The sequence below is a fragment of the Lynx rufus genome, unplaced genomic scaffold, assembly GCF_022079265.1.
Source record: "Lynx rufus isolate CCGP_SWC_20201006 ecotype Redwood Valley unplaced genomic scaffold, mLynRuf1.p SCAF_16, whole genome shotgun sequence".
NCBI classification, from domain to species: Eukaryota; Metazoa; Chordata; class Mammalia; order Carnivora; family Felidae; genus Lynx; species Lynx rufus.
Window position 1 is genome coordinate 16,259,772 of NW_025814830.1, and position 27,605 is coordinate 16,287,376.

The 27,605-nt window shown below is 48.6% G+C and overlaps 1 protein-coding gene across 1 annotated transcript; it reads left to right on the forward strand.

Annotated features, from left to right (window-relative positions):
* Window positions 1-1,017: 1,017 nt before the first annotated feature.
* SLC7A9 (solute carrier family 7 member 9) lies at window positions 1,018-25,892 on the forward strand. Its single transcript, XM_047079294.1, has 12 exons — window positions 1,018-1,113; window positions 2,884-3,031; window positions 3,312-3,554; window positions 3,926-4,051; window positions 4,283-4,382; window positions 5,113-5,157; window positions 5,621-5,744; window positions 7,305-7,408; window positions 13,430-13,526; window positions 14,605-14,754; window positions 23,899-24,073; window positions 25,828-25,892. The coding sequence occupies exons 1-12, from the start codon at window positions 1,018-1,020 to the stop codon at window positions 25,890-25,892; spliced, it is 1,473 nt and encodes a 490-aa protein (XP_046935250.1).
* The last annotated feature ends 1,713 nt before the right edge of the window (window positions 25,893-27,605 follow it).

Below are 27,605 nucleotides of genomic sequence, written 5' to 3' on the forward strand. Positions count from 1 at the left end.
ACCGGGGTTGTAAATACAGCCCATTAAGGCAATAAAAGAGTTAGTTCCAAAGTTTATCCCCTCGGATGCCAGTCTTCGGAGGGAGTTGTCCTTACAGGATGTTGCTGATTTGGGGGAATCTGGTTAAGGACAAAAACAATGTTCTAGACATAAATGAACAACACAAAAACATTTGTGCACAGAAACTGGCTTGCCTGACCCTCCCCTTTTTGTGTGCTGTGTCCAACCTTCATTGCTTTAAAAAAAAAAAAAAGGGGGTTTAATAATTACCTTCGTTGACCTCTGTACCTTCTGGCTTCCTCCACTCCTGGGCACAAGACATGGCCATTCCTAGGGCGCGACAGTGCAGACGCAGCCGCCAGCCTCGCTGGGCGGCTCCTGGACTCCACGAGGTCAGGAAGGTAAGGCCGTAGGGCGATGGGAAGATTCCCTACTCTCCTGGCCAGAGGCTGAGAGGGACTTTATTTGGAGAAAGGGGACAGGAAATGACCGCCAGCTAGTGAGCCTCGAGCCGAATCTCCTCAGCATTCCATGCCCGGTCTCACTCAATGAAAAGCATCCCCTTGGCCTGCCCCAGGCGCCTCTACTCTTGGGCAACAACTACGAGGAAAGCGGTCATTCCTCGCCATTGATGCCACTGAGTATATTCCAGTGTGTTCTAAAATACTTCTTTTTACTTTTGGAAAAAAGAAGCTGGAGGTAGAATGACTTTCGAGTGCATCGTTGCTGATGAGCAGGAGCTGACTGGTGGGGGCAGGGGGCCTTGGAAAAGAGCCCGGGACCCCCCTTCCCCGCAGTGTCAACAGCGGTCGGGATGGGGTGTTAACCCTGGGACTGAGCAAGTCTACCCTAAAACAGTAGCTACTCATCTGCTTTTGGAGTCAGGCCCCACGGGCCCGGAGGGCTGCGAAGGAGAGCCCTCGCTGAGCCCGTGTCTGCATCCTGTCCACTACAGCATCTGCTGAGTCGAGGCCCATGCCCTCCTTGCAGCTGTCCTAGAACTGGCAGGAGGGGAACATGGAGGAGACAAGCCTGAGGAATCGGAGAGAAGATGAGAAGTCCATCCGGAGTATCCAGAGTAAGGAACCCAAGACCACGAGTCTCCAGAAGGAGGTAAGGTTGGTCCCTGGGCACCGGCCCTTCCCAGGTCAAGGGCAGCAAGGAGGGGCCCCGGTGAAGTCCCCGCTGATCTGCGTTGTAAAGCACATCTCTAAGTGAGCAGTTCTTTGGACGTACCTCTTTCCCTCTGGCCAGTGAACTTAGCATTTTTTTTGTGAGGTTAACACATGTGCTTCTGTGTGCCTGGCGAGTACCTGGAGGGGCTGGTGTTTGCCCAGACCGATGGCCTCGGGGCGGGGGGGGTGGTCAGACAGGACCTTCTGATGTTGGGATCCCCTCTATAGTGTCTTTACCAAGAATCTGCCCCTTGTGTGTCCCTCGTATTCCTTCAGTGATGGGAAACTCATTCCGCTTTAGTGAGTCTAGCAGGGATGGTGAGTGTGACGTGGGTCTGACATGGATGAGCCCTCTGAGACGGAATGTATGTAGTAATGGCTGGAATTGGAGGTGCCTGCACCCTAGAGGGGGTCAGTGTCACATGGGGCTGGCAATTGAGCTGCAGGGAAGGGGAGCTTTGTGGGGAGGGGGGAGTGGAGACAGAACGGAGCTCGATGCAGGTGGATGGGTGTGGAAGGACAGCTTCAAACTCACAGGATGAGGAAGGAGAGTTCCAGAACAAGATCAGAATGGCTTTGAAGGCCCAACTAGTGGCCTGAGCTCTGGGCGGAGCCTCCGAGAGCTCCCATGCCTGATGGAGGAGGGATTTGGGGGACAGCACCGCTTGACTGTGGGTTGGCCTGGGAGCTGGGGTCCCTAGGAGTGGCTAATGCATGTTCCTGCCCACCGAACAGCACAGAACTAACCCCAGGTGGTCCTCAAGTCACTCCTAAACTCAGGCGGCTTCAGGATGAATGCTGAGGGCCTCTGGGCTGGTCAGCCACATGGGCCATTAGAGGAGAAAAGCCGAGACCAACCCGCTAGTGCACCCCGGCCCCGAGGCCAGCACAGGAGCTGACCCTGCTCCCGGGCCCCTCCCCGATTGCATGTGACCCTTGCTGGCAAACTGCGGCCGGGGGCTTCCGTGTTCACTGGACTCAACCCGCGAAATTCCGTACGTGACGTGCAGATCTTCAGTGTTCAGTCTGATGGGTATTGACAAACTCCTCACCCTAGAAAGCTCCCTCTTGTCCCTTTCTAGGTGGACTCCCCACCCCAGCCCTGAGTTTCTATTCCCATAGGTTAGTTTTGCCTGTTCTTAAATTTCATAGGAATGGGATTCCATGGGACGTGTCCGAAGCGGGGCTTGTCGCTAGGAAGCTCATACCCTGCAAAACGGCATCAGAGAAAGTTCACAGCCCCCAGATGTTTCTGCACCTAGAGGCCTGGGTTTCTCCCGCCTGTCCCCACCTCTGCTCCCGAGAGGCCAGGGCCCCTGGTCAGGACCCCCAGCCCTGATTTCACTGTTTGCTAAATCAGCCTTCACCGTCTGGGCCCCTTTGTCAATAAGAGTAGAGGTTGGGAGACTGGAACCTGAGCCGGGTCTACCCACTCTGGCTGTAGATCCCTGGACAGTCACGTGACCTTTCGGTGCCTCTATTTTCTCCTCTGTCAAATGGGGTCATGAGGCCGTGGTGAGGATGCATGGACCTGATGTAAGTGAAGCCTGGTGTTTTGCTGCAACAGCACAGGCCGGAAGTGCCTTCACCTGGGCTGCGCCGGCCGCACTCAGGGGTGGGGGGGGAGAGGGCTGAGGGCTGCTGTCTGCGGGCCGCGCACGGCGTCCTGGGTGGTGGCACTAATGCCCCCCCCTCCCCCACATCCAAGGTGGGCCTGCTCAGCGGCATCTGCATCATCGTGGGCACCATCATCGGCTCTGGGATCTTCATCTCCCCCAAGTCTGTGCTCAGCAACACGGAAACCGTGGGGCCCTGTCTCATCATATGGGCGGCCTGTGGGGTCCTCGCAACACTGGGTAACAAAGACGCCCCTCCCTGGCGAGCTCTCCCTGTGGAAGGTGGGCGCGGGCTGTGTGAGCACAATCTGTGTCCTGGCCTTGCTGTTGCCGGGGGTTCCTTTCGACGCCCGCGGGCAACCAGGTGTAAATTGGGCTGCTCTGGAATGAGCAATGGCCAGAACTCAGGGCGGTCTGCGGAGAGGGCCATGGTGGCCCGCGTGGGCGTGGCCCAGAGGGAGGGGGTGACCAGGGCCACTCCTCACCAGGGGCCTGAGGGGACCCCCTCTCCGTGTTCCAGGTGCCCTGTGCTTTGCAGAGCTTGGCACGATGATCACCAAGTCGGGGGGCGAGTACCCTTACCTGATGGAGGCCTTCGGGCCCATCCCTGCCTACCTCTTCTCCTGGACCAGCCTGTTCGTCATAAAGCCCACATCCTTTGCCATCATCTGCCTCAGCTTTTCGGAGTATGTCTGTGCGCCCTTCTATTCGGGCTGCAATCCCCCTCCGGTTGTCGTGAAATGCCTGGCTGCCGCTGCCATCTGTGAGTACCCGAGTGTGACGCTCCGGGCTGAGGTCAGGAAAGACCCGGCACAAGGGACGTGGGAAGGCAGGCCTCGGCTCCACCATGCCCAGAAGAAGGCCGGTGGGCCTGGAGGCACTGGCGAGAAGCAGGGCAGGGTCTGGTGGGGGCCCAAAGCCCTGGCGGTAGTCTGTCCCTCAAGGCAGCATTCACCTGGGGACTGGCTGCTTCTCCATGTCGTGGGACTCAGGGGTCCTCGCCAGGCACACCTGATGAATGAGGCAGTGGAGAGGACAGGATCGGGGGCAGGAGACCCTCTCAGGCCCCCGGGAAAGGAGGGAGATGCTGAGCCCAGGGACGCACGACATCACCCCCACTCTGGCCCCTTCCAGTGCTCATCACCACGGTGAACTCGCTGAGCGTGCGGCTGGGGAGCTACGTCCAGAACGTGTTCACGGGGGCCAAGCTGGTGATCGTGGCCATCATCATCATCAGCGGGCTGGTCCTCCTGGCCCAAGGTGACCGGCGGCTGGAGGGGAGGGTGGGTGCCACTAGGAGGTTGTGCTCTGAGGCCTGTGTCTCAGAAAGCCTGGCAGGAGTTCAGCAGGAAGCATCTGTGGTTTCTCTGCTTTTCAGAGTCTATCTGATAACCTGAGGCCACAATTCCTGTCCTTCTGTCCCACGGAGATGATGCAGGATCCCAGTGTGGTCCTCTGACACCCGCAATCCACTGTCTGACTTAATTACAGGGAACACAAGGAATTTTGAGAATTCTTTTGAGGGCACAAAACTGTCTGTGGGAGCCATCAGTCTGGCATTTTATAATGGACTCTGGGCGTACGATGGATGGTAAGGTGCCCCCCATCTGGTTGGGATTTCTCAGGTACGATGCTGAAACCAAGGAAGGCAAGGACCTCCCCTTCCTCGGGCTTGCGGGGGGGACCCTAAAGTTCACCTCCACGTCTCCATTTGGTTCAGCACCCACCCCCCCCCCCCCGCTTCTGTTCTCCTCGGACCCCACAGACGCTGAAACCCCGAACCCTTTCCCAGCCCCGCAGCAGGCCTGAGCTAGAAGCTTCACTGGACACAGACAGGCTCAGCCGAATTGGAGGCCGTCAGAGCTGCCCAGGCACTCGATGAGGCACCAGTTCTCAGAAGCACTTCCATTGCACCCTGGGAAATACTAGGTGTAGTCGACAAGATTCCGTTTATGTTCTGTGAGGAAGAAGCGTGGCCCCCCAGGACGCTGCTCCTTCCCTCGTGCAAAGCAGATTTCATTCTCCTTCCAGACAGTGACACTAACAGTTTTTCAAAGCAGCCTGGGGACTCGTGCCTCCCCAATAATTCTTGAAAACTTCCATGATTCCCACAGAGGGCAAAGACTTATCACTGACAGACGTGCAGACGTTGGGAGCCCCACCACCGTGGGGCTTTCTCCAAATGACATTACCCTGGATTCCTGCAGGAGAATTTTCTCTGTGGTGGAGGGTCTTCAATGAGGCCAACCTTTACTTTGTGTTTCACAACCTTAGCAAAGAAAGTTGAAGTTATGTTACTTGTGTGCCTTTTCTTTCTCTAGGAATCAACTCAATTACATCACGGAAGAACTTAGAAACCCTTTCAGGTAGGAGAACTGAGTCAGGCGGGAGACGGTGGGCCAGCAAGCACGTTTCCCTTCCCCAAGCACCAAGTGGACCCCTTCCATACTGCAAATTGTTCCTTATAAGCTCATGGATATCCGCTCGTCAGAGCTTGGTTTTGCTGTGGGAAAGTGGAATCGTAGCAGAGAGGATGAATGAACCCCAACTTTATCCTGGGCTTATTTTGCTTTATGAACAGTTCGACCTCCCCACCCTGGAGTCTGAGAGTGGGAGGGTTCTTTCTCATTTGAAAATGTCACGTCCCACAGCCCCTGCTTGTGGGTGGGCCTCCGGAGGCAGCAGTGACCCCCGCCCACCGCAGGGAGAAGTGGACGGCCAGCTGGGTGGGTGGGAAGAAAGGACTGGACAGAGACAACAGTCTTGTGAGGCTGTTACGGGATGCTCTGTCTGACCCTGGGTCCCTGCCCCTCGCCCCGCCCCCCCCAGAAACCTGCCCTTGGCCATCATCATCGGGATCCCACTGGTGACAGGCTGCTACATCCTCATGAACGTTTCCTACTTCACCGTGATGACTCCTACCGAGCTCCTGCAGTCCCAGGCAGTGGCCGTGGTGAGGACCCGGAATCTGTGGGGAGGGTGCTAGGGTCTGTGGGAAGCTGAGATACCCGCTCGAGATGAGGGAAATAATCATCTAGGACATGGGCGGAGGGAGGGATAGCTGTTGGGGACAGCAGCAAAGACCCAATGCCATGGAAGGCCGCCGGCAGGTGGAAGCTTCTGTCTGTGACCTGGGCACACGCACTGAGAGCAGGTGGAGCAGGGCCGGATTTCCCCGGGGCTGGGGTTTTGACAGACACACATGTGCATGAGAAAGCGCAAGGGAGGGACGGAAGGAGGGAATCAAAACAACAGACTGCAAGTTAAGCTGGTCAAGTAGGGTCTCGATGACAAGGGGGATGGGTGTGAGAGTCCGCAGAAAAGGTGGGGAGGGCCCCACATGCTTGAGGCCTTGTGGAGCTGGGGTGGGACAGGAAATGAACTGGAGACAGGAGACAGGGAGCAGGGAGAGACGCCATCTTGGTTATGATGAGGTCACTGACCACCAGGACAGGTGGCTGAGGTGCAGGGAGAACAGGGTCGTGCTGAGCAAGGCGGTCAATTCCTTGACCCCTTGACTTCGGTGAGGGGCCATGGTGTTGGAAGGAAACCGGGACGAAGAATTAGGACAGGGAGGAGTGGAGAGGAGACTTCTGTTACTCAGTGTTAGACGGTGGGGGACAGTAAAGCATCCCAAAACAAAGAGCTGACTCCATACAGTTTACACAGCATTCTATTCAGGATAACTTCCTGACAGGGGAATCCGGCAGAGGTTGATCAAGGCTCTGCGCAGTTATTCTCTGCAAAGTCTGGGCCTTGGTCCACAGATTTGATAGAGCGAGGGGATGCACAGAAGGGCACTGGAGTGAGATCAAAGGGCTAGCATGCACCCAGTTGCCAGCCAACCTTTCATGACAACCTTGTGGCACTACCTGTGCACCAGGAAGGGGAAAGACCGTGTTCTAACAGAGTCCTGGGAGGGCAAAACAAGTCTCCTCCCATCCCAACCTTGGCAGGCATTTCTTTTTTTTTTTTTTTTTTAATTTTTTTAACGTTTATTTATTTTTGAGACAGAGAGAGAGCATGAATGGGGGAGGGGCAGAGAGAGAGAGGGAGACACAGAATCGGAAGCAGGCTCCAGGCTCCGAGCCATCAGCCCAGAGCCCGACGCGGGGCTCGAACTCACCGACCGCGAGATCGTGACCTGAGCTGAAGTCGGACGCCTAACCGACTGAGCCACCCAGGCGCCCCCTTGGCAGGCATTTCTAAGGGATGTAGGTTACCGGGAACACGTAGCCCCGGAGATCACCCAGAAAACATGAACACGACGGACAGAGGGCCAAGGATGGAGTATCATCAGCTCCGCTACAGTTCAGGAGGTGGGGGTGGGGAAGAATAAGTCGTTTTCTTCCGGAGAGGTTCTCTACTTTCTCCTCTCCCGGAGGGATTCAGAGCCAGTGCCCACCTAGGGGTGGGGGCCTGGGCCCCCTGGGGAGAGCCCAGCAGCTTCCTTGGGACCCATGGCTCCTGGGGGCCGTGCGAGACCTCAGGACTCCTCTGCTTCTCTCTGCAGACGTTCGGCGACCGCGTTCTCTACCCGGCCTCTTGGGTGGTTCCGCTGTTCGTGGCCTTTTCCACCATCGGTGCCGCCAACGGGACTTGCTTTACAGCAGGCAGGTAGGGGACCCCAGCACTCACCCTGGGGCGGTGTGTGGGGGGGTGGCGGTGGCAGCAGGGCCCATTCCACACTTGAGGAAAACAAGACCCAGGGTGAAAGTCCTTAGGGCTCTGCCAGGCTAACACATCATGGCATAACAGAAAACACAAAGTCTAACTGAAATTTGAGTAGAAGCTTAAAAAAAAAAAAGAAAAAAAGAGAAAAGAAAACCCAAAGTCCTAGAAAGCGAGCAAAAAGCTTGGCCGAGCTTGCACACTGGCGCTGGACCCGGTGGCCCCACTGAAGCGAGGTCCTGGCTTCCTTGTCGGTGGGGAGCAATGTTGCCAACTTCACCAGGCAGTTTGGGGACACAGGGTGACAGACACGCTGGGGCTACTTTTCACCTCGCCCCGTCTTTCACCTAAAAATATTTCTTGAACATCTTCCCATGTGAACATACACATAACCTAGATCAGGTAGTCCCAGCTTAGGCTTTCAGGCCACCTTTGTCACTACTCAACTCTGCCAGTGTAGCTCGAAGGCTAAGAGCTGGGGTTCCGTTCTGCCCAAACTGTATCCACACAAGCAGGCATAGCTCACCAGCCCCTGACAATCCCCTGGACCTTCCTGGTCTAGAGAGAGTTAACAGCGGTGTTGTATTCCATTTTGTGATGTGGCACGACTTAACCTCGGCTCACCGGCTGAGCGGGGGTGGTGGTCACAAACACTGACGCAGGGAACATTCTGGAACACGTCTCTGCCCCAGTGTCCAGTGTTCTGAATGGATAGATTTCCTGAGAGTGGAATCGCCAAAGTTTCTGTGCTTACACACTCTATGCCACAAAACCTTTCTTCTGAAGCCGCCGTCAAAGCCCGGGTTGTGCTGGTCCGGCAACATTCGTTCTTCAAAAGCGTTCGGCTCTTCTGGATTCTTTGCGTTTCTATAGGAATTTTAGAATCTACTTGTCAATTTCTACAAAAAGGCCCTCAAGGACTTTGATCAGGGCTGCGTGCAACCTGCAGATCAGTTTGGAGAGGGCCGCCATTTTAATGGTATTGATTTTTCTTAATCTAGGGGCAAGGACCCGCTCCCTTTATTTAGGTCTCAATTTTTTTCAAATACAGTTGTTTCAATAGTTTTTGAGTAGTTTTGAGAGTATGTGGCTTTTGCATATATTCTTTCAGATTCACCTCAAAATATTTCATTTTTTGCACTCTTGTAAATGGTATTTAAAACTTTTTTTCAGTTTCTGAGAGTTTGCTGCTAATATTGAGAAACATAATTTCAGTAGCTCTACTGAGGTTTAAATACCATAAACGAGTTTGCTGCTAATATTTAGAAACATAATTTCAGTAGCTCCACTGAGGTTTAAATCCCATAAACTCACTTTGTAATTACACAATTCAATGATTTTAGTACATTTATTAAGCTGTGCAAATGTCCTCACAGTTCAATTCTAGAACATTTCCATCACACCAAAAGTTCACTCCAGCCTAATTACCATTAATCCCTGCTCCCACCTCCAGCCCTAGGCTACCACTGACCCGCCCCTGTGTCTATAACTTTGCATTTTCTAGACAGTTCACTTAAATGGAGTGATACAATATGCCATTTGCATCTGGCTTTCTTTCACTCAGCATATTAGTTTTGAGGCTCATCCATGGCATAGCATATACCTGCTCGTTCCTTTCACCTCCTGAATCCTATGCCACTGTCTGGATATACCACAGTTTGTTTATCCATTCACGGGTAGATGGAAGTTTGCATTGCTTCGAGTCTGGGCTATCATGAACAGTGCTGCTATGAATTCACACATGGGTTTGTGCGGACATATGTTTTCATTTCTCTTAGATTCCCAGGACTAGAACTGCGGGCTCAAATAGTAGATCTGCGATCAACTTTTACAGAAATGGCTTAACTGTTTTCCAAGTTGGCTGTCTCATTTTAATTTCTATTAGCAATACGTGAGCATTCCAGTTTCTCTACATCCTCACTAACACTTGGTGTTGTCTTTTTAATTACAGTCTTTTTAGTGGATATTATGTCATTGTGGTTTTAACTTCATTTCCTTAATTACTAATGATACTGAGCATCTTTTTATGTGATTAGCCATTCATGTATCTTCTGATGAAATATCTATTCAAATCTTTTGTCCAATTTTTATTTTTTAAAATGTTTTAAATGTTTGTTTATTTTTGAGAGAGACAGTGACAGATTGTGAGTGGGGAAGGGGCAGAGAGAGAGGGAGACACAGAATCTGAAGCAGGCTCCAGGCTCTGAGCTGTCAGCACAGAGCCCGACATGGGGCTCAAACCCACAAACTGTGAGATCATGACCTGAGCTGATGTCGGACGCTTAACTAACCGAGCCACTCAGGTTGTACACTTTTTAAATTGGGCCATTTGTCATCTTATTGAGTTGTAAGAATTCTTTATATATTATGGATACAAGTCCTTTATCAGGTATCTCACTTACACATATTTTCTCCCAGTCTGTGGCTTGTCATTTTTTTTTAATATTTTGAGAGAGAGAGAGAGAGAGAGAGCGAGCGAGCACACCCATGCACATGAGCTGGGGAGAGGCAGGGGCAGAGGGAGAGAGAGGGAGAACCCCAAGCAGGCTCCGCACTGTCAGCACAGAGCCCAATGGAAGGTTTGATCTCACAAACTGTGGGATCATAACCTGAGCTGAAATCAAAAGTCCAACACTTAACCCACTGAGCCACCCAGGCTCCCCAACTTCTCTTTCTTAATGGTGTTTTTGAAATGCACGTTTTTAACTTTGACAAAGCCCAGTTTGTACCGTTCGTGTGTCACGCTTTTGTTGCCATATCTAAGAGCCTTTGCGCAACCCAAAGTCACAAAGATTTTTCCTTTTGTTTTACCCTAGAAGTTCTATATTCTATAGGCGTAACCCTCACATTTAGGTTTATGATCCATTTTGAGTTAATTCTGTATCATTCATGTGCCTGTGCAGCTTGGGGGTGGCCTGGGACTTGTGCTGTATTGAATTCTGTTGGAGAGAATTTATTGTGGGGTCAAATCTAAGATTTTTGCTTCCTGGTTTCTGAGTTTCCTATCTCACATAGACAAACTTTTCGCCTTTCAACAACACCTACCCGTGTTTTCTTCCAGCATTTTACTTTAGCTCTTTGATCAATCTGGAATGTATTTTGATATGAGGCATAAATCTCACTCCTCCCCCTGCCCCCAACCTCCACCTGTTGTCCCAGATCCTGTTGATAGTCCGTCCTTTCCCCTACTGGTTTGAATGATACCGCTATGCCCAGCATGCCGGGTTCACTCCATATCACCCAAGGGCCCTGTCCTGGGCTATCACTGCGTGCAGACGCTTCCCAGCTCCGGCCACACAACACTGGGGAGAACTAGTGCTCCCACGTCAGTGCTCCACTCCTCCTTGTCTGCTCAGCCTTCCAGCCACACTTGCAATGATGGTCTCCAGTTCCAAAAGTCCTGCTTGCTTTCTGAGCATTTGGAATTTACGGAGGGCTGTAAGCACTGAGGGGTTTACAGCGTGAGGTCACAGCGCCACCTGTCTGTCTCCTTCCATCTGGCGACTCATTTAATCCCAGTTTCACTGGCTTGTTCTGGGAACTAATCCGACGCCCTGTTTATGTCGTTTTCAAAGTTCAAATACGTACTTTTAATAGACAGGGCCCTTTGGCCTTTGTATTCCGGACTTGCGATTTTATCGTATTGTAGTCAGAGTGTGGGATCTTTATGACCTCACTTCTTCGGAAGCTTTAAGCCTTCCCTTGTGGCTTACTGCAGTCTTTATAAATGCTTCCTAGGGTCTGCAAAATAAGGTGTATTGTGTTCCCGCCGTCTCGATTTTTTATATCATCATCAAGCTTGTGCCTTGACTGTTCGAATTTTCTGCTCTCGGGGGATTTGTCAAGTTTGGCCTTCTCTCTCAAGGGCTCCTGTTTTTTGTAGTTTCTGGGTAGACGGCTTCCGTTTTCAGAGAAAACTCTTTTTGCCTTACGTTCTGTATTGTCCGATACTGATACTGTGGTCGCTGCAAGCTTTAGGATGCTGCTTTTGGTAACACATCCCCCAACCCTTGTATCTTCCACACTCAGCGGCGACGGCGGGCTCTGGCTTGTCTCTTTCAACAAGCCCCCCCGGGGGCATCTCGGGCCAGGCCAGTGGCCTCTGGTCACATTTGACGTGATTAGTATTGCAGTGGGACTAATCTCCAAATATCGTGGGGTTTTCTGGCTTTAAAAAAAAATCATATTCTGATTATCCATCAAATGTCGTTTTTTTCTTCTGCTGAGGTGGAAGTTTATTTCTATTCTTTTAGCAATTACCCAGCAAATTGAACTCGAACACCTAAGAGTCTACTAGCCTCTCTGTTCTCTCCCCTCTCCCCCAAGGGCTCTCCCTTTCACATCGTCCAGTAGGTGAGCTACACCTCGTCTGTCAACCTGCCATGTGCAGGACAAAAATTAAAAATCCAATACTTATGATGGGGTTCGTGAGCAAATGGCTGAGAAAGAATTCTTGAAACGCGTTTGGTGCAAAAAGGTGATTTTATTAAAGCACGGGGACAGGACCCAAGGCAGAAAGAGCTGCACCGGGGTTGGGAGGAGTGACTGATTATAATACTTTTAAGCAAGTTTCGAAGGAATTTGGAAGCAAGGCTTTCAGGACCTTGAGGGGCTAGCTGCTCTTAAGGTGACTTTTAGTCTTTAATCGAACATCAACGTGAAGGCACTAAGGCAGCCACGAGTTCCTCAAGGAAGGTCAAACTCTGCACGTTTCTATCGGTGGTGTGTATCAGTGGGTTGCAAGCTGTAAGGAGATTTCATTGAAGCTACGTTTCTCTTGCCTTTGTCTCCCTCGTCACTCACATACATACCAACGTGTTTTACTGCTGTTTCCTTAACGTTGCTTCTTCAATCAACTCCTTCTGAGTTCAGGCCCTGTTTGTTTGTTGGAGTAGACTTCTGAATAGTTTCCAGTGAGGAACGGAGAGCAGAAAATGTGCCGTAGTTATTGTTTACCTACACATGTACTTACTAAGTCAGTTGTCTTGAATGGTAGTTTAGCTGCACAGCACAGGAATCTGAAAACCAATTTCCCTCATCGCCGAAAAGATTCTCATTCTACGTCTGTTATGATTTTGCGTGTCCTAATTTTGTAGCTAATCTTTTAAATTTGGAAGCTTAAAAAAATTTTTTTCCTTCCACTATAATATTTGTATCTGGGTATGCTTTTTTTTTTTTTTGTCTAGAGCTGGATTTAATTTGAAAGTTGTATTTCAATTCCATGAAAGCTCTCTGCCCTTCTTTGAGTTTGCCTTACCCCGTTTAATATATTTGGGCTTCTTCCTGTTTCTTAATTTCCTGTCTGCATTTTCCATTTCTCTACACTTCGTAACTCAGATCTGGTTTCTAATTTATTTTTTTCACTGGCACCTCGTATATCAGTTGTTGATTCTTAAATTATGGTAATTTTGTATTTTTTAGAAATTTTTGGCATTTCCCCTTTTTTCAACATTTTAAACCTCGTCTTTCAGATTACTGAATCACCAGGAGTTCTTGGGGGCGGGGAGTCTAAGCTACTTGTTTGCAGTCTGCTGACCCACCCTTAACGTGTTTTGGTTCAGGTTTTGAAATACGGAAATTCTGTACAGCTTGGATTTAGGGAGTGCCAGGCTCCCCTGTGTTTGCTTCTGTCGGGTGCTCTGAGCACCGGGGTCCACTGCCCCTAGACTGGTTTTTCCATTTGCTTCTTGCCTAACTTTTGAGGACACAGAGCAGGTCGAGTCTCCCTCAGGGCAGCCCCCTGCTCTTCCCCATTCATGTGACCCACGGTACCAGGATGCATTGCTCTCAGGAGCATTTAACCGCTTCACCTACTTCCCCCAAACTCACTCACCCCTAGAGACCAACTCCCACTGACGGCATCAGGTTCCGAGTCAGTCCCTTTCTCCGTGGCCTTGGTAGTGAAGCCCAGTGATGGCACGACAGTCTGCACGCCCATCCACGGGTGCCGTATTATCACTTTTCCAGACTTGTGTACGTGGCGGGCCGGGAAGGCCACATGCTTAAAGTGCTCTCCTACATCAGCGTCAGGCGCCTGACTCCAGCCCCTGCCATCATCTTTTATGTAAGTATGAATTCCGCCATGAAAACACCCCCTTAAAGACAGAGGGGCCCTGAAGTAAATCAGTATTGCTAAGCCCAGTGGTTTTCCGAAGGCCCAGGTTCCGTTAGTCCTCAGCATGAAACAGGTATATGAAACAAGTCACCCAATGCCCGCTCCTCCTTCTGAGTTGATCCAGGAGACACTGTTGGACTCTTCCAACCTTGTACCCTCGGTGAGTCTTACAGGTACATTTGTATGTCTGGATCCCTGCTAGCAAACTATACCAAAGCCCACTAGCTTACAGGGAAGGAGAATAAGGCATTTAATGAGGTGCCTGGTAACTGCTTCTTGTTATGACCCAGGAATTTAGACGGCATGGCATCGTTGAGCAGTAGAGGAAGCCCTCTGACATCTTCTGATTGGAGTTTCTCAGTAGGGGACAGTCCCTGGTCCTGTGCAACTGTCTCTAGTACCTATGGTCTCTATGGACCATCCAAGCCCAGCCTCGGGGCCAGACTCCTTCCACCTCTTACGGAGAACATTGCTCTCCATAAGCCTACACGCTTTGAAGATGAGGAGAGGGCCCAAATCACAAAGCCTAGGCCACACAGCCGAAGGCAGGGCAGGGTCAGACTAAGGCTGTGTTGCAGCCCCCGGCCCTTTCCCCTGGCAAAGACTTTCCAGTGGGAAAACGTATCAGAACACTGGAGAGGTTCCTGGCTGGCTCAGCTGGTAGACCCTGTGGCTCTTGATCTGGGAGTTGTGAGTTCAAGCTCCACAGTGGGAACAGAGATCACTCAGAAAAGTAAAATCTTATCAAGAAAAAAAATTTTTAAAGAAATCTGGTGTGATAAACATGTGTGTTTTGTTCTCCCCCTGCTTGAAACTGCAACTTCACCGAGTTCTTTCCATCAGGCCTCGGGGAGAACACCCATCACAGCCAAAGACTAGTTTAACCCCACCTATATGGGATATGTAGGTTTCTGTCATGCAGACCTTTCTATCCACAGGAAGCACGGCTTCCTTAGCCTCCTGTGAAGTGACAGGGACCACGTTTTTATGTACAAGTGACCGAAGAGTTCACTCTTCTTTCCACTAGGGCATCATAGCAACTATTTATATCATCCCTGGTGACATAAACTCATTGGTCAATTACTTCAGTTTTGCTGCATGGCTGTTTTATGGCCTGACGATTCTGGGATTGGTTGTCATGAGGTTTACAAAGAAAGACCTGGAAAGGCCTATCAAGGTAAGTTTCGTTGCCTTAAATGTCACAAGTGGCTTTGATTTCTTGAAACGGATTAGAGGTAACTACACTTTAAAATCTAGGGGCATGCTTTCTATTTCCAACTGGAGTGGAGTTTGCTCCTGATTTCTGGCCCCAGACCCATTCCTGTGCAGGCAGCCACTAATAGTCCACATCTGCGAACTGTCTGGGGCTCCCTCCCTGCACAGCTCCCCGAGGTGGGTCTAAGAAGAATTTATTTTGTTTTGCTTATGTTAGGGGCTTTTTTGTTTTGCTTTGGAAACAACAATACGATTGAATTCTTATAAGAGCAAATGCAGATATAAGAAAAAGGTTGGGGGGGGGGCGCGGCGCCTGGGTGGCTCGATCGGTGAAGTGTCCAACTTCGGCTCAGGTCACGATCTCACAGTTCGTGGGTTCGAGCCCCACATCGGGCCCTGTGCTGACAGCTCAGAGCCTGGAGCCTGCTTCAGATTCTCTGTCTGCCCTCCCCCCCAACTTGTGCTCTCAAAAAAAAAAAAAAGTTAAAAAAAAAACTTCTTAAAAAAAAAAAAACAAGGTAGGAAAGCTGAGGACTTAAGTAACTAGGACAAGAAGAGGATCATGTCTTTAGCTTTAGGATGTTGTTTCAGAAGTGTGCCTGGTGGTCTTTCTGGCACTGAAGCTTGCCTGTGGCCAAGTCTCTGAAGTCAGCGGAGACATGGAATTTGGCATTTCCACTTCCATCAGGTCATCTGGCAAGCAAAATCATGATGGTAGAACAGATTTTTTTTTTTTTAAAGGAGATTGAAGTTTATTGACTATAGCACAAGAGAGCAACGGGCAGGTCAGCAAAGCAGAGGCTGTCTGCTGGTGGAACAGATTTTTTCATCTGTACAAAATCCCTCAAACAAAAGGTATTTGGCAGAAAATAACAAAGGAGGTAGGGGAAAAAGGATCTAACACACGTACAGTTGGAGTCCCTGATGAATGAAATAAAAGCAACAGAATTCTTTTTTAAAATTTGTTTTAGATTTATTTTTGAGAGAGGGCACGCAATAGAGTGGGGGAGGGGCAGAGAGGGGGGGGAGACAAAGAATCTGAAGCGGACTCTGTGCTGACAGCAGGGAGCCTGATGGGGGCTCAGACTCACAAACTGTGGGATCATGAGCCAAAGGCGGATGCTTAACCGACTGAGCCACCCAGGTACCCCAAGCAACAGGATTCTTAAGAACTGTAATTCAAGGAACGTGTATTAGGGTCGGACAAATAGAAGGGGGGCCGAGAGAGGAAGGGATTGGAATCAGCATACCAGAAGTTGTATGACATCACTTACCGACTCAGAACTAGAAGGGGCAACCGGGAAATGTATTCTGATTGAACTCTGCAGCTCTAGAGGATCATGCTGTGAGTGTCCACTCCCCCTCCTCTTTCCTCCCCCGACCCCAGTCCACTTACAAAGGAAAGAAATTAATACGGGCACCAAAATTCTCATCAGCCACACTTCATATCCCGAGACAGTGGAGCAACCAATTTATGGCGTTCAGAGAGAGAAAATATTAGCCAAAGATTTTATATCCAAACTGACCTCGAAGAATAAAGTTACCAATATGAAACACCTCAAGGCATGGACTGTTGCATGAGACCTTTGGGAGGAACCACCTAGAGAACGAGCTTCAGAAACCAAAAAGTTTGTGGCCCAGAACTGGACTCAGTGACGGCAGACAGGGAGACAAAGGAGGGATGCTAATATCAAGCCCTGACAATTTGATGCAAGATGGAAGAGAAAGCCTATGAAAGCGTGCCGGGTAAGGAAAGCACGCCAACAAGACTGCCCCGGGGTGCCATCTGGAATTAGACGTGGGGAGGAAAGAGAAGAATCCCTAGCTAATTCCATTACTGATTCTTATAGACACTATGGAACAAAGAGATTGTAAGGAGGGTACGGTGTGATATCTTCTATTTATAATGGTAACTCTCGGAACAAAAACAGCATTTATAGATCCCAAAAGTTATATCCAAAATAAACACACACACACACACACAGACCATATTGTAAAAGACCCTCTCTAGAAAGACTTGAAACAAATCAGAATATCTTCCTGGTTAACATTTTCTTGGTAGGAGGCGTATTAGGGTGGTTTGCTATTACTCTTGTTTTTTTTGCTTATTACAAGTTTTTAACACCCCCAAACTTTCTAGAATCTATAAATCTCTTAATAGTCCCATTTCCAGCTGCTAGTTATGTGGGAAAATTAATATTTAAGTCCCAAAATGTAATACGATGTTTTCAAGACGTGTGAGCAAAGTTTCAAATTGCGCTCCAAATCCAACACAAGTCAGAATCGTGTGTACGCACAGTGAAAAGTGAGAGTCACGTGCCCTCAGGTGCTGGGAGACCGTGTTACTGGGTGAACGGTAACCACTTGTTAACAACCAGATTCACTGGTTGGTCACCAGGAAATCACTTTTAAAGCAGTTTACTTCCTGGTGTAATGCATGTGTTTATATGCATTTGCTGTGTTTTAGTTACATTTGAGGACACTGGTTGGGAATCTGGCGTTTCCTGTGATACGTGGTATTTTTCCCCCATTTAAAATAAGAGAAACAGGCCTCAGGTGAGAGTTTTCCCACAGAATGTCACTCTTCAAGGGCGGAAAACTGACAGTAAGTAGCAGTCTGCATAAAGGAATATAAAACAATGTGGAGCCCAAACCTGTCAGTTACATGAATAAGCTAATCTATTCAGTTTACGTGAGTTTAAATCAACCATTAAAAGAAAAAGACTTTTCAGAGAGCACCTGTGTGGCTTAGTCAGGGGCCGGCTCTTGATTCTGGCTCAGGTCCTGATCCCACGGTTCCCAAGATCAAGATCCGAGTCGGGCTCTGTGCTGACAGTGCGGAGCCTGCTTGGGATGTTCTCTCCCCCCCCACCTCCTCTGCTCGCCTTTTCTCTCTAAAAATACATAAACATTAAAAAAAAAGATTTCTCAGGCAGGTTTACAAAGCTGTGAAAAAATTAAAAGGATATCAGCAAAGGCATACCAAGCAAATGAAAACACACAGACAACAGGATTTGTGATCTCAGCAAACAGGCACCAAGGCCCAAAGCACACTTCAGTGTCCTTCGTAATGCGAAGTGCTTCAGTGATGCTGAAGGCTAAAATCCACAATAAAGAGATCACAGGTATGAAAACCTAGTCACCAGATCACACGGTAGTCATTTTCATGAAGCAGCAACCTCAGAAAGTACAGCTAGACACACACACACACCCTAACAGGAGACTTTAAAGTGGCTCCCTTCAGGGACGCCTGGGTGGCTCAGTCAGTTAAACGTCTGACTTCAGCCAAGTGTGATCTCACAGCTTGGGGGTTTGAGCTCTGGGCTGACCCCTCGGAGCCTGGAGCCTGCTTCAGAGTCTCTGTCTCCCTCTCTCTCCGCCCCTCCCCTGCTCATGCTCTCTCCTAAAAATAAACAAACATTAAAACACATTTTTCACGCGTCTCCCTTAAGTCCCAGACAGACCCAGACATCGCACTGGTACAAGTGACAAGCCCTAAACAGCAGAACAAGGCAGATGTCAGAGACCATATCAGACTGTGAGGCCCCAAAATAGCAAACACACCTTTTCAAGTGCATATGGGACAGGGCTGAAAACTGACAGTCTTTGATGCCACAAAGAAAACCTTGAAAAAATTAGAAGGGCAAACCACATTCTCTATCTATAATGCAATGACACAGGAAAGTAATCTTTAAAAATTAAGCTTTTCAACCCAACAGGAAATAGGAAATGAAAGTACACAATTTCCTAAAAATGACAATAAAAATAAGACATAATCTTAGGATCGGTGCTCTGAGAAAGTTTCGTTGCATTAAATACAACAATAAACATGAAAACAGGCAACTCAAAAAGCAAGAGAAGGAACAACAAAGAAAACCGAGAATGTAGAAGGAATGAATGAACATGAAAGACTTTAAGATTTTTAATTGGATTATCTGGTTTTTGGAATTTCCCCGAGAATTCTGATTCTGATGAGGTTAGTTTTAGTAACTTTACATTTTCCTAGAAAATTGTCCATTTCGTTGAATTTATTTACACTGAGTTGTACAAATTAGTTTTATGATTAAAAAAAATTCCCATGTTCTGGAGATTATTTCCCCATTTTTGTTTCTTATTTGTGTGTTTGTGCCCTCATTTTTTAAAAGGTTACCCACAGGGGCACCTGGCTGGCTCTGTCAGTACAGCCTGCACTCTTGATCTTGGGATTGGAAGTTCAAGCCCCATGTTGGGTATAGAGATTACTTAAAATCTTAAAAAAAATTTTTTTTAACGTCAATTCATTTTTGAGAGACAGAGACACAGTGTGAGTGGGGGAAGGGCAGAGAGAGAGGGAGACACAGAATCCGAAGCAGGCTCCGGGCTCTGAGCTGTCAGCACAGAGCCCAATGCGGGGCTCGAACCCACGAACCGCGAGGGTCAGATCGTGACCTGAGCTGAAGGCGGGCACTTAACCAACTGAGCCACCCAGGTGCCCTGAGATTACTTAAAATCTTTAAAAATAAAAATAAAAGATTAGCTTCAGATTGTTTTATTGATTTTTCAAATTATTTCTATCAACTATAATACTGATACCAAAGCTAGCACAAAAAAAGGGAAAAAGAAAATCATAGACTAATCTCACTTTTCAATACTGCTCTAAAATTTTTAATTTTTTTTAACGTTTATTTATTATTGAGAGACAGAGTGTGAGCAGGGGAGGGGCAGAGAGAGAGGGAGACACAGAATCTGAAGCAGGTTCCAGGCTCCAAGCCGGGCAGCACAGAGCCAATGCAGGGCTCGAACTTACAAACTGCCAGATCATGACCTGAGCCGAAGTCAGACACTTAACTGAGCCACACAGGCGTCCCTAAAATTCTTAAATAAAACTGTTTAACAAATAGAACACAATTACGTTAAAAAGATAATATATCATGAGGCGCCTGGGTGGCTTAGTCGGTTAAGCATCTGACTTCGGCTCAGCTCATCTCGCGGTTTGAGTTCGAGCCCCGCATCGGGCACTGTGCTGACAGCTCAGAACCTGGAGCCCACTTCAGATTCTGTGTCTCCTCCTCTCTGCCCCTCCCCTGCTCATGATGCTCTGTCTCTCAATAATAAACGTTAAAAAAAAGTTTTTTTTTAAAGATAACATGTCATGACTAAGTCATGTCTGTGCAAGAACAGCTAAAGATCAGAAAATCTACTCTCTCCCAAAATACATAAACATTACAAGGGGGGAGGGTGGCTCAGTCGGTTGAGTGTCCAACTCTTGATTTCATCTCAGGTCATGGTCTCACGGATCGTGAGACTGAGCCCCGTGTCTGGCTTTGCACTGGCAGCACAGCGCCCGCTTGGGAGTCTCTCTCTCTCTTCCTCTGCCCCTACACTGCTGGTGCTCACGCTCTCTCGCTCTCTCAAAATAAACAAATCTTAGGTTAAAAAAAAAATCAAATATGGATTTAGTTCATGGGTAGATAGAATTCATCATATTAATATACCTATGGAGGAAAACCCTACAATCACCTCTCACAGATTTCACCAGATATGATTCAATATGCATTACTGATAAAAAACAGGAACTTATTACTATTTCCTTACATGAACACACACACACACACCCCTTCGGCAAAATGCTAACAGCTTAATTGAGAAGGTGACAGACACTACAGAGGTCCCCGCTGAAGTGAGGCACAGGCGCCTTCCATGTCTGCTGTCATTTAGCTCGGTTTGAAGACAGTAACAAGGCAATGAGACGAGAAGGCAACTCGGAGTGGCAGAGCTAGGAAAGCCTTTCTAAAGTGTCGGACTTCCTCCTTCCCAAGACACCACATCATGCCTCTGGAAAATCCAAAAGGATTAAAGAAAAAACTACACGGAAATATGGTCAAGTAATGAGACGTAAAATAAACACACTGAAATCAATAGCCTTTTTATAAAAATGGCATCCACTTAAAAGATCATGAGTGCACTTCATTCCCCCAAACACATTAATTCGCGAGTGCCTAGTCGTAACCACAGAGGGGAGGCCTCTTCTGAAAGACAGAAAAGGTCACCTCAACAAAGGAAAATTCACACGTGTTCTGAGTTAGGAAAAATCAGTATCCTAAAGATGTCACTGTTTTTTAATGTAGACATTAAAAAAAAAAAAACTTTTTTTAACATTTTGAGAGACAGAGAGACAGAGTGCTAGCAGGGGAGGGGCAGAGAGAGGGGGAGACACAGAATCTGAAGCAGGCTCCAGGCTCCGAGCCGTCAGCACAAGAGCCCCATGTGGGGCTCGAGCCCGTGGACGCAAGCAAGATCATGACCTGAGCCAAAGTCAGACACTCAACCGAATGAGCCATCCAGGCGCCCCTTAGACATTTAATGAGGCCATGATATATCAGATCTTTTTTCTAGAGTTAGAGGAGTTGATTACAAAGGTCACACTGAAGAAGCAAGATGAACAGCCAGCAAAACAGAGAAGAGGATATTGAAATATAAAGGTTCTAAAATTTAAACATAATGGTGCCTATGCATGAAGAAAATCTAAATTATGGAAATTGCTTTGTCATCCAAGAATGGGCGAAATCTTTCCTAGGACTCAAAATCCAGAAATGAAAAGGGAAAAATGGACAAACAAGACCCGAACAAAATCAAAATGTATGCATTGAAAAAAAGAGAGGGAATTTTAAAACACGTATACATAGATGGGGAAAATACCTGCACTGATATCACAAAAAGAAAGGGGGCTAATACCCTTAAAGAGTTCCTACGATTGGGACGGGAATCACCCACATCTGAAATGGACAAAACATATCAACAAACAACAGATACGAAAAGACAGTTCAGAGAGCACCTACAATGATACTTAAAGATGAAGCAAACGAACCCCAACCAGCTCCACCTCCCGCCAGTAAGAGAACGCAGACCACAGCTCTGGTTGCCCATCAGTCAGGCAGACACCCCACACTCTGGCCACACTCCTCGGGGAGCAGCCCGCTCGCACACGGCTGCCGGCATACAAGTGGTGTAGCACATTTGCACTTACCTTTTCACCCGGACACCCCATTTTGAAGTAATCTACCCCAAGGTGAAATGGGCAAAAATATGAAATATACACAAGATTACTTACTGCGGCAAAAGGTTCAGCACAACCCAGGAGTCAATCAGTGGGAGACCGGTTGAATAGATTTTGACACCTCCACGAACCAGAGTGGTATGCAGCAGTAAAAAATGGATATTTTTTACTAGGTATTACTATGGTATTACTATGGCCCTATCTCTGCAACATATTAATAGAAAAAAAGCCAAGTGGTGGGGCGCCTGGGTGGCTCAGTCGTTTATTTTTATTTATTTTTGAGAGAGAGAGACACACACCGAGCACAAGCAGGGGAGGGGCAGAGAGAAAGGGAGATACACAACCTGAAGCAGGCTCCAGGCTCTGAGCTGTCAGTGCAGGGCCCCACGCAGGGCTCATACTCAACGAACCTCGAGATCGCGACTTGAGCTGAAGTTGGATGCTCAGCCGACTGAGCCACCCAGGCGCCCCCTGGGTGAGTCTCAGGTCACGATCTCACAGTTCGTGATTTCGAGCTACGTGTCGGGCTCTGTGTTGGCATCGCGGAGGCTGCTTGGGATTCTCGCTCTCCCCCTCTTTGCCCCTCCTCCACTCACACTCTCTCAAAATAAATAAGTAAACTTCAAAAAAAAGAAAAGAAAAAAGCAAAGTGCAAAACTATCGTTTATATGTTTGGTATCTTTTATCTGGGGGCAGTGGAAGATGAGCATGTGCATGTATGGTTGCACTTCTATGTTTGTGTATTTATTTTCAAAAAGAAATAGGTCAGGGGCACCTGGCTGGCTCAGTCAGTGGAGCACGCGACTCCTGATCTTGGGGTCATGAGTTCAAGCCTCACATTGGGTGTAGAGCTTACTTAAAATCTTAAAAAAAGAAAGAAAGAAAGAATAAAGCAAAACTGATAAGAAATTTTAAGTTATATTTTTTTTATGAAATTGTCAAAGTGGTTCCATACAACACCCAGTGCTCATCCCAAAAAATGCCCTCCTCAATACCCATCACCCACCCTCCCCTCCCTCCCACCCCCCATCAACCCTCAGTTTGTTCTCCGTTTTTAAGAGTCTCTTATGCTTTGGCTCTCTCCCACTCTAACCTCTTTTTTTTTTTTTTTTCCTTCCCCTGCCCCATGGGTTTCTGTTAAGTTTCTCAGGATCCACATAAAAGTGAAAACATATGGTGTCTGTCTTTCTCTGTATGGCTTATTTCATTAAGTTATAATATTTTAAAATTTAGAAGGGGGAAAAAATCCCTCAAAACTGAAAACAAATAAAGAAACCTTACTCTGTGACAAGTAAATGACAAAAGCACCCGGAGGAAAACTAAGTGCGGTATTTTGAATGAATCTCCCTGTGGGTTATACTCTGAGGTTAAAAAGAACTACAGGACATCTTACACTTCATAGCACCACTTACAGTAGTGGTCTGAAGATAGGACTGGTACAATTACAGGCACGTTGTAGGACAAAGCAAGCAACTATGCTAAAGCCATTTAAGAAACAAGATTTTCAGAAGCGTTAAGAAAAAGTCTAAAGTAAGGAAAAAATGAAATCTTACCTTTGAATTGGAAATAGCAGTGTGAACTTGTGAATTTTTCCCTTTCTTGAAAAAAAAAAAAGTATGTTCTGTCTCTGTAAAAGAACAAGGAGTACTCCAACCCCCAGATTATGGTTTCTAAACGCCATTTCCTACTAAAAGAAAACCATTCCCTGGAGAAATGGAGGAATCCAGACCCAGTGGCACTGGCTTCCTCTCCTGCCCCTGAAGCCACTGACTGACCCTGGCATTCAGAAGTGGGACAATGAGACATTAAGGGCCTCATGATGGGTTTAGGAAAGGAAGCATTGCCGTTCCAACGACCAAGTATTCTTGCCTCCAGACCCAACTACCAGCGTGCAGGGAACTTTCAGGGAGAGATGGGGGGGGGGGGGAATTAAAATTACTGAAATTGGAGGAGGGGCACACAGAGTTCATTACATTCTTTCCCACTCAGTGTTTTGTTTTGAATGAAAACTTTCGGGAAGGACAGGAGTGCACGTGGTCAAATCATGACTCCATGTTGTCTCGCCTGCAGGTGCCCATTTTCATCCCCATCTTGGTGACTCTCGTCTCCGTGTTTTTGGTTTTGGCCCCAATCATCAGCGAACCCGCGTGGGAATATCTCTACTGTGTGTTATTTATACTGAGCGGCCTTATATTTTACTTCCTTTTTGTCCACTATAAGTTTGGATGGGCTCAGAAAATCTTAAGTAAGTACCAACACGGGGACTGTCGTGCTGTTGGCGAGGCGCAGACAGGCACAGCGTCCCGCACCTCACCTGTCCTGGTCCTACCGACTTTCTTATCGCAGGATCTCAGGCAGCTAGCAAATTTCATCCTCTCAGTGTGACACCTCTGGGGTCCACCCGTGGCCTCGTCCCTTGTCCCCGTCAATTACTGTAACAGGAAGGGACATCACCATCTGCTTTTCTTATTTTCCACCGTAAAGTACACATAACACTGACCATCCTAACGGTTTTTAAGTGTAGGCTTCAGTACGGATAAGTGTGTTCACATCGTTGTGCATCCAACCTCCAGAGCCCCACTTTCTTTCGTCTGATACACAGACACCATCTGAGGCTCAGCAGCACCCCCGAGACACCCAGAACGTGACAGAGTCGGGACGAGGGCCTGAGCCTTCCAATGCCGGAGCCACAGCTCTCACCACTCAGCCATCCTGGCCCCTCAGCTGCTTTAGGGCAATTGTTAGGAAGCGTAGCTACGTTAACCACTTTCACTTTGGAAAAACAAAGTTGTGGTACCAAGTACATCAAGGGGCCTCTGCGTACAGCGCACCTGGGGGAGGGGGGTGGGGGGACACTCACAGCGTCACATCCTGTGCTGCAGATTCAACCACAGGGAGCCAGCCCCCAGCACCCTCGCCTGTCAAGGGTCCTCTACCTCTGACAGCCCTTTCTCGGTCCCCCGCTCCCTGTACTGTTTCTAGAAGGCGGGAATTGGGCTGTGCAGTTTCACTCCGGGTCTATGCAACAGCCACCTAGTATCCATAGAGTAGATGTGACGAAAACAGGCCCCTTCTCCCTCAGCTTGTCCGAGCAGGAAAGCAGGGAAGCACAGCCGTCCCTGCAGGCACTCCTATCTGGTTTTACTTCCGTACGTGCGACTCGGGGAGACGTACGAGGTACGAAAGCAAAACCCAACTGCGAGGCGGTGAGGTTGACCCTGGACTTTCCAGGGGCTGCTCCCCAGCCCGGGCACTGCCTCACCTGGGAAACCTGACATAGGTGTTACAGCAAGAGCGAATCTGTTTCATGTTAAACAAAGTGAAACCAAACCCAAAATTCGGCTTTATTGTTTCTACCGGAGACATTTTCCTTTCCAGAAGCAGCTCTCCCCAACGCACAACCTCTTTCCTCTGATCGAAGCCCGAAGCTGAGAGAGGGCTGCAGGCACACGACTAGAGACAGGAAAGTCCGGTGGTTACTGTGAGGACAGCCATTTTTCCCAGGCCTCGGAGCATGAATTCAGATCTGATCGTCCCGACAGAGAATCTAGCCAGGACGACTTACAACCTAGAGGGACAAAGCAGGGCTTACCTCTCAGCTTTAGAAAACTTACTCCACCCGCTCCCTGCAAAAACTGGTAGGAAGCTGGGCTTGAGGAGGTGGAAAGAAGAAACTATCTGGGTTTTAGGCAAGATGCAGGTCCGGTGCCTTCCAGCCACATATTCAACTCTTGGTCAGTGGTAGTTAAATATGTACACACGAGTCCTGCAGATCTTCCCTGTAGAGGACGGTGTTCGGTGGCAATAAAATAGCAGGTTCCCAATGCTTTTCCGGGAAGTAACTTACCTCCAAAGAGCCACTGTGGCTCCCAGGATGGTTCTGAGCCCCTCGGGCCCCTGACCCCTGAGCGCGGCTCGAACAGAGGACACGGCCCCAGGGGGCGGGAGCCAGATTTCTGCGCCCCTCTGACGGCACTTGTTGACTGGCTTTTGCTCCAGAGCCCGTCACCATGCACCTTCAGATGCTGATGGAGGTCGTGCCGTCGGAGGAAGCTCCAGAGTAGCAAGCCCGGCCTCCCGGAGCCAAGTCCAAGCTGCGATGGATTTATTTGTGTAAGCGGTATTTGTGGTTATTTCTACCTGGTGTCTTCCTCAAGGAAAAAAAAAAAACACGTATTCAGGTGTTCATAACGCTGTTGTTTCCATAGCCTCAGTTCTCTGGGTGGGGGTTCTAGAGAGAACGGACAGGCGTTTGCCGAAGTTAGCAGTGAAGATGCAACCTAACTGAAGGCTGGCGGCCAGCCGAGGGCTCAGTGAAAACTACCACCTTACGACTGTGACGCTTCAGCGGGGGGAGGCACATCACATCTACTTAAATAAAGGGCACTCTTTAAACCAGGGACCAAGAAGGTGTGTAAAAATACACACACGTTTTGCTCTGATTGAAACAGATTCTTTTTTTTTTTTTTTTTTTTTATTTATTTATTTTTGGGACAGAGAGAGACAGAGCATGAATGGGGGAGGGGCAGAGAGAGAGGGAGACACAGAATCGGAAACAGGCTCCAGGCTCCGAGCCATCAGCCCAGAGCCTGACGCGGGGCTCGAACTCACGGACTGCGAGATCGTGACCTGGCTGAAGTCGGACGCTTAACCGACTGCGCCACCCAGGCGCCCCTGAAACAGATTCTTAACACACTGAAGTACAGATGTTTTACTGCCCACCCTCGCCGCTCCCAGAAGTACCGCACCCCCCGTGTCCGAGGCAGGTCTATCCCAGGCTGAATGTCGAGGCCCCCACTGCAAGACGGACCATCCAGAACCATCCGCAGCCTGGTGCCCAGAACAGGCCCCACCTCAGCCCTCACAGACACTCTGGTCAAACCAGAAAGGGTGATGAATACAATTCTAGTTTGCATTCGGCACTCAGGGAAAACACTGTCTAAAAAAACGTAAAATGGCATTTCTGTGAAAACGCTGAAATTTTATTGATATACTACAAAAAATATTCACACCACGACTAAGTATGAGAGCAATTTTAGAAGCATAGAGACAAAAGCACTTTCACTTTGCATTTCGGAAATCTTCCCCAAACGTGAAATCAGTATGTTTTAATAGAACAAAAACAACTGGTCATTGTTTACATTTCACAAGTCGGTGCCTACATCCTACAGAATGTTATCCAGGACTTCAGGTAGTACATTTCAATGTCTGAAAAAAGAAGGCAAGATTGAAACCTACAGCCCTGCTCCCCCACCATTTCCCTTTGGCTGTCTGTGAACGACACGAGAGAACCAGAACCCACCCCCCTCCCTTTATGCAGCTCTCTTACTTGCTCTAATTATGGGCTACGTTTTACAAAAGAGAGTGATTATAAGCAAGCATCAACGGCGGGTGGCCAACAATCACAAGAAAAGCCAGTGCAGCTCAGGAGGCCCGGCCACCAGTCCAAAGGCTCCCCCAGTGGGAGCAAAAGTTCTATTTACAGAAACCGACACCTGCTGAGGACATTACAAAACCTTTGCCAGCAAAGACCAGGACTTCCTACTTCCTGAAGAGCCTGCACAATTTAGTGAAGAAAAAGGACAATCACCACTGTACCGCATGTGTCCACGTGACACCTGCCGGTCAACCCACGGGAGTCACAGCAGCAGCAAGGGTGTGCTCCCCGCAGCGGGCAGGGGTCTGACCTCCATCACCGAGGCGCTGCGCGGAACAGAGGCCCCTGCCCGGCAGCGTGCTGGGGCAATGCCCGAAGCAAGGGCAGGCCACACCATGAG

Coding starts and splice junctions, on each gene's coding strand:
- SLC7A9 (XM_047079294.1), top strand. CDS start 1,018: ATGGAGGAGACAAGCCTGAGGAATCGGAGAGAAGATGAGAAGTCCATC. Junction 1,114..2,883: donor CCACGAGTCTCCAGAAGGAG/GTAAGGTTGGTC, acceptor CCCACATCCAAG/GTGGGCCTGCTCAGCGGCAT. Junction 5,745..7,304: donor AGTCCCAGGCAGTGGCCGTG/GTGAGGACCCGG, acceptor TTCTCTCTGCAG/ACGTTCGGCGACCGCGTTCT.